General features: G+C 43.1%; 1 protein-coding gene across 1 annotated transcript in view; it reads left to right on the top strand.

The window, feature by feature from the left end:
- Window positions 1-6,256, top strand: part of NPEPL1 (aminopeptidase-like 1) — an 18,625-nt gene that overhangs the window by 5,528 nt on the left and 6,841 nt on the right. The window contains exons 4-8 of the mRNA XM_017735868.1: window positions 930-1,100; window positions 3,654-3,743; window positions 4,415-4,496; window positions 4,694-4,836; window positions 5,387-5,464. Coding sequence (XP_017591357.1) covers window positions 930-1,100; window positions 3,654-3,743; window positions 4,415-4,496; window positions 4,694-4,836; window positions 5,387-5,464 — 564 coding nt within the window. The remainder of the gene's footprint in view (window positions 1-929; window positions 1,101-3,653; window positions 3,744-4,414; window positions 4,497-4,693; window positions 4,837-5,386; window positions 5,465-6,256) is intronic.

Genomic DNA, 6,256 nt, shown 5'->3' with positions numbered 1-6,256 from the left:
AGGAATGCCCATGAAAAAGAAAATATTAGTGGCTTTTTCCAAACTGGGATTTGGGATGTTAGCACATGCTTCAGGAGATTGATGTAGCCTTAGTGAAGGGTGTTATGTCTGTGTCACAGAACCCATGAGAGGTGCCTTGTTTGTGTTGTTCAGTGAGTTTCAAAAGTCTTGATGCAAACTAATGCTCCAGTGTGAGTCCTTTGCAGGACAAGCTCTTGGACTGCTTTGGTCATCTTCTGTATGAGCCTGATGCATTTATTTGTTTCTATGGCTTCTCCAGATCATACCAGATTTGCGGGTTGTTAGAGTAGACTCATACAGTCAGTGTCAGTGACAAAATTAAATTAACACTCTTCAGTTGGAAAACTTATTTGCAAGAGTAATAACTACTTAATTTTTACCCTTTGAAAATGTTTAACTAAAACTGCTTTCCATTGGTAATTTCTGTAATGAACTTCGGAAAAGTGATCTACCTGTTAACAAACTTTTGGGTTAGTATTAGCCACATTCTCATACAACTTCTACCACCACTTTCTCATACAATTTCTGTCTTTGTTTCATTTGTTTTGAGCACGTATTGGTGATTCCTGTGCTTTTTTTGGTCCTGATCTGTAGTCTAACCTGTGTTAATTGCACTGGTGTAATTAAAGCAGTCCAGCTCCCTTATAAGGATGAACTAATTCCAGCAGTGTAATTCTTTTCCATGCAGGAAATGAACTGGACCATTTCACTGTGGTACTTTTACTCTGCCTCTCCATCCATTCAAAACATGATGAATGAGCTTGTCTTGACTCAGGGCTCGGTTATTTCCCATCCACCTCCTTTTTCCCCCTCTTCCCCAGTAATACCCCAGGTAACAGATCCTTTTAAGTGTATCCTTCCACACCTTGGTGCTGTGTGATGAGTTTTGCTGCTGGCTGGTGTTTCAGATGGTGTGTGAGCGCTCCGAAGTCTTTGCCTCCGCGTGTGCCCTGGCCAGGGCCTTCCCCCTGTTCACACATCGGTCCAGCGCCTCCAGACGCACAGAGAAGAAAACTGTGACAGTGGAGTTCTTCCTGGTTGGCCAAAACAACGGACCAATGGAAGTGGCAACACTTAAAGTAAGATTTTGGGGGTTTTCTGTCATCTTTTTGTTCAGTTTGTTGCATGTGCAAATGCGTCTGTCTGAAGCTGCCTCTGGAATAGGTGTTGTATAATTATCTTAGCTCAAGGTTCCTTGAAGTTGATCAGTTCACAGCATCTCTTGAGTAGAAATACTGAACGTATTACTGCAGCAGATGCTGAAGATGTTATTCAGAATTTAGATTTCAGGGGTGGAAAACACCAAACAAACAGCACAAAGAAAATGTCTCCTCTCTCATGTGTATCACAGATGCAAATAGTGTATTCTCAGCCTTTAATACTACATTGCTTTTAGTGTGTGGGCTTCTCACTTTTTCTACCCAGGCAAAAGCTGTGACTGTGCAGGTGAATATCACAGTGAAGTCACTAAAAGTTGCTTAACAGGGGTCACATATGGCCTCTGCTATTTCTTTCTGATGCACCTCTTTGGCTGAGTTTTTCTGGCAGAACTGTGGCCAGAAACGAGACCCTAAGAAACAAAACAGCTTGGAGATGAGCTGTACATGACAGTGAAATATGTTTAAGTCATCTTTCGGTGGCAGAAAATCAAAGACTGTTTCCCTTGTTTGACTGTTACAGAGAGGAAACTCCACATCAGGTAACTGTTGGCATGCCAGGTCATTCCTCTTCAAGATCCATAAATTTAAAAGGTATTCCAAGGTTTGCAGTTAATCTGTTAAGGAACTCCCTGTTCAGTGTTCCAAGTTCTGTGCTTCAGTACAGATGGATATTCCCTTAGCTGATCAGTCAGTGAGGTTACAGAAATCCCTTACAAGTTTTGGCAGTGGGTTTGACAAAGGACATGGTGTTGCTGCAATTGAAATTCACAGAATTGCAGCATTAGGGTATGGGTTTTTTTCAGTATGTTTTGGTCCTTACTCTGTGAACTGATCTGGCCCCAGAAAATGGTGCCAGCCCAGTTTTCAGCAAAGTGGCAAAGACAGACGTGCTGAGAGTACAACTCTTGATCACTCCATTTTTCCATGCCCCAAATCAGAAAAAGCATAGCTGGTGTCAAAAATAGTTCCTTCAGATAGGTAGATTCCAAACCACTTGGGTTATTTTTAACTTAAAAACAAAGCTGCAATTATTTCTACCTCCTGTTTTTCCCCTTGATGTCAATGCCAAAAATATTATTGGCTTCCTCCTAGCTGAGTTTGCACCCCTTAAATTCAACCAGCACCAGACAGCTAATGCAGAGCATGGAAGAAGCATGTGGTAGGACATTTTTATCTAAACCTCTCCCTTGGCATGTTGTATTTCACACCTACTGCATTGTCCAGGGTATTTTACGGTGAGGACTAGCAGGGATTGTCAGAGTTTTACAAGGCACTTATTAAGGGCTGCCATTATCCAGGTTCTCTGGAGCACTCTGGAAACACAAATACAGGCACAGCTTATTTCTGGAAGTCATGCTGCTCCCCTGGGGCTTGGCCTTGGGGTTAGAGTACCTCCTTTTACCTGCATGGCCCTGACAGGGAATCACTCCAGACAGGGCTTGGCTGCCGAGGTCCTTATCCCTTTAGGGACAGTAAAGCAATCAGAAGTAATTGCAGAGAGTCGGGCACCAGTCCAAAGCAAGCCAGGGTTTAGGAGTGTGCTGGGATACAAATGTATGGAGTCCTTAGGCTGGTCTGGCCAAGCCAAACTTCAGATACCTCAGCATGAGTGAGTGTCCAACACCTCAGATTCCTTTGAAACCCATCTTGACTCACCCATGTGCTGTGTGTGGTCCTCAGTGTAGTGTGGGTACTGGAAAGCTTGCACAAAGTTTCCTTCCTCCAGGTCTTACAGCTTCAAGTTGTTAATTCATGGGAGCTAAAAGTTGAAGCTTAGTGTCTGGTGTCTTCATGGTCTTTTTTTTTTGCCAGGAGGATCCTTCTCTAAGGAAACAGCCTTGGCTGCTTGACCATTTTCCTTCTGTCCACTCTTGCTTAGATAAGTTTTTGTTCAGTCCAGGTGAGGGTCAGTCCATTTTACCACAGAAATCAGGAAACAGTGTATGTTTTATATAAACATGAAATATTGCAGTTTCCCCATGGGCCTGCCATCTAGAATGTCTCACAGCAGCAATCTTTATTGCCCTGCACCACTGTGCCTGTCCTGTACAAACTGTGCAGTTTCCCATGTTGCAGATTACACAATCTCTGCAGGTTTCCAACCCCAGCAGCCCATAAGCTCATTGTGACTTCCTGAATTAGCTGCCTCTTATCTTTCTTTCCTCCACCTCACATTGCCTTCTTGGTCTCCTTTTGTTAATGGGGAAGGATACTAATTTTGCAATATCAGTTTGCTGGGTGAAGGAGTACAGTTGCTTAGAAATTAGAGCACGTGGAAAAATAAGTTGGTCCCATAGAAAAAGTAATGGTTAGCTTGGCTGACACTGTTTAACTGTGCAGTGCCTGAGGTGGTGGCAGTTAAGCATTAACATGCTCCAAAGGAACCACACATTTGGTGTTGGCTGCAGAGGGATAAATGCAAACTTTGCTAAAGCCCAGGCCCTTCTCAGGTGTCCTCCCTTGTGTTTGCAGTGTCTGGCCAGTGCCACCGAAGGGGTCCGGCTGGCTGCACGCATCGTGGACACCCCGTGCAATGAGATGAACACTGATTCCTTCCTGGAGGTTGGTGATGCCCTGATGAGGAAGAGTTGCTAGCTGGAAGTCTGGACTGCAGTAATCAAACCCGAGTGCTGCTGTCTCTCAGTGAAAACTGTGTGTCAGCAGTGGGCAGCACAGCAAACCAGGGGTGCTCAGGCTCTTCCTTTGGCCTTTCACATTTCCTAGAACTGTGCAAAGCTGGAAGGAGGCAGAGTTCACAGCTTGGAGTAGTGCACTGGGAAGCTGAAAACATGAGTTCTTCATTTGGTCATGGCACTGGATTTTTGTCTTAAACCTGATGGTGACCAGAGTTACTGAAATTATGGGACAGCTGACATATTTCCAAATGAGCTTTATCGTAGAGATCTGGAAGGCTGTTAAGAATGAAATTATTCCTGTCCTATTACATCGTGATCCAACAGAGTGAACAGTTGTCCTTTACCTCAGAAGATTTCTTTTACTGGCAGGGCCTAAAGGTCAAATTTATATTTCATGCCATAGTAAGTCAAGGATGTGTCGGTGGAATTAGGCCATTGGAAAAGCAGCACCACTCCCAAAATTGTGAATGTTTGTATGTGTATACATGAAAAAATCACAAAAACCCCTTAATTGGGTACCCATTTGTGTGGAAAGGCACAAATGTGTCCTAATGACTGACTGACAATGTCCCTTTTTTTTTTTTTTTAATTATTAAGGAAATCAAAAAAGTTGGCAAGGATCTTCGGATTACTCCTACCATTATCCGAGATGAGGAGCTGAAAGAGAGAGGCTTTGGAGGTATATTTTGTTGAGTATTCCATTTTTTTCCTAGCAGATGACTGGAATGTTTTGCCATCTCCGTTGTAATGTTTTATTTGCACGTTTTTGAAACTGTTTTATTGCCCATAGTGTTCCAAGATGTTTTACAGAAAATACCCACAGGGGTTCCCCACAGTCTTTCTTCCCCACAGGTGGTTTAATTCTCTGTTTTCTAGGGATCTATGGAGTTGGAAAGGCAGCTCTACATCCTCCAGCCCTGGCAGTTCTCAGTCACACTCCAGATGGTGCCACACAGACCATTGCTTGGGTGGGCAAAGGTATTGTGTATGACACTGGAGGACTCAGCATCAAGGGAAAGGTACAGAAGCACTTCTGCTGCTGCTGCCTTTGCTTACACTGTTGTTTTCTGCTGAAAGTAATTCAGATAATGTCTGTAGGAAACAAAAGTACTTTTTTATTGAGTTAAGTGCTTGATTTGTTGTCATCCATGTGGACACAAACTATCAGGGGAGAAGACCAAATGGGATTCAAAGACCACTACAGAACAATTAGCAAATAGCAACCCTTTAAATATTGCCTGCTGAAAGGCAGAAAGTAGGAACAAAGATGTTTAATTTCTGGTTTCAAAGATAGAATGAAAACCTGTTGGAGTTAGACTCAGTGTGAAACTTATAAACAACATTTTTCTTTTTACTTTTCTAACAGTTTAGCAGCCCCAGTTTAGTACTTTTCAGTTCCAAGACCAGATCCACCAATAAGCAGAGGCACACGTTCCTTGTTTGTGTTGTTGACAGCTGAGCACTGTCAAAACCAGAGTCTCAGAAGCACCAGAAACCCTGGTTCTAGCAGGCAGTACTGTGAAATTCTCTTTCGAAGACAAAAAAAATTCTGTGGTTCTGTTTAAACAGACTACTATGCCTGGAATGAAACGAGACTGTGGTGGAGCAGCTGCTATTTTGGGTGCCTTCAAAGCCACTGTAAAGCAAGTAAGTAAAATGTGTTAATTGATATCGTGTATCCCAGCACTGCCAAGGAGCTTGGATAAATTCCCAGAGACAGAGGCCTGTCTAATCCTGAAGTTCTGACCTGCCACTGCTCTTTAGTGAGCTTGAGCCACTCTGCTCTTTCTGCTATTTCAGGAAAATATTTTCATCTTTACTGAGATTTTGAGAATTGTGAGAAATTCCCTGAGTGCTCTTTTTTTTTTAAGGGTCTTCCTTGAATTTCAGAGTTTGTTCTGTGGACTGAATGGTTTCTAGTCTCTTGAATCAGCTCTGTACTTGAGTTACCCAGTGCTGATTTTGTTTAAGCTGTGGGATTTGGGGCAGCTGTTGTCACCTTAGCAAAGAAGGGGACGAGTGACTCTGGGATATGAAGTCTTTCTGGATTCCAATTCCTGTGCCAGGTCTAATATTAACCTAGTGGGGAAGTAGCAGCTCTAGCGTCATCAGGAGCTGCTTGTTGGTTTGCCTCTGTGGTCAGAAAGTAGTGGGGAAGCTGAGAAGAAGCCAGGTATCAAAATATGAAGAATTAAAAGTACTCCTCTTGCACTTTTAGAGTGACTCTGGGATATGAAGTCTTTCTGGATTCCAATTCCTGTGCCAGGTCTAATATTAACCTAGTGGGGAAGTAGCAGCTCTAGCGTCATCAGGAGCTGCTTGTTGGTTTGCCTCTGTGGTCAGAAAGTAGTGGGGAAGCTGAGAAGAAGCCAGGTATCAAAATATGAAGAATTAAAAGTACTCCTCTTGCACTTTTAATAATGCAAACGGGGGGAAAGT

This window comes from Corvus brachyrhynchos, unplaced genomic scaffold, assembly GCF_000691975.1.
Source record: "Corvus brachyrhynchos isolate BGI_N302 unplaced genomic scaffold, ASM69197v1 scaffold10, whole genome shotgun sequence".
Lineage (NCBI taxonomy): Eukaryota > Metazoa > Chordata > Aves > Passeriformes > Corvidae > Corvus > Corvus brachyrhynchos.
The sequence above is the reverse complement of the archived record's forward strand: the minus strand, read 5'-3'. Positions and strand labels throughout refer to the sequence as shown.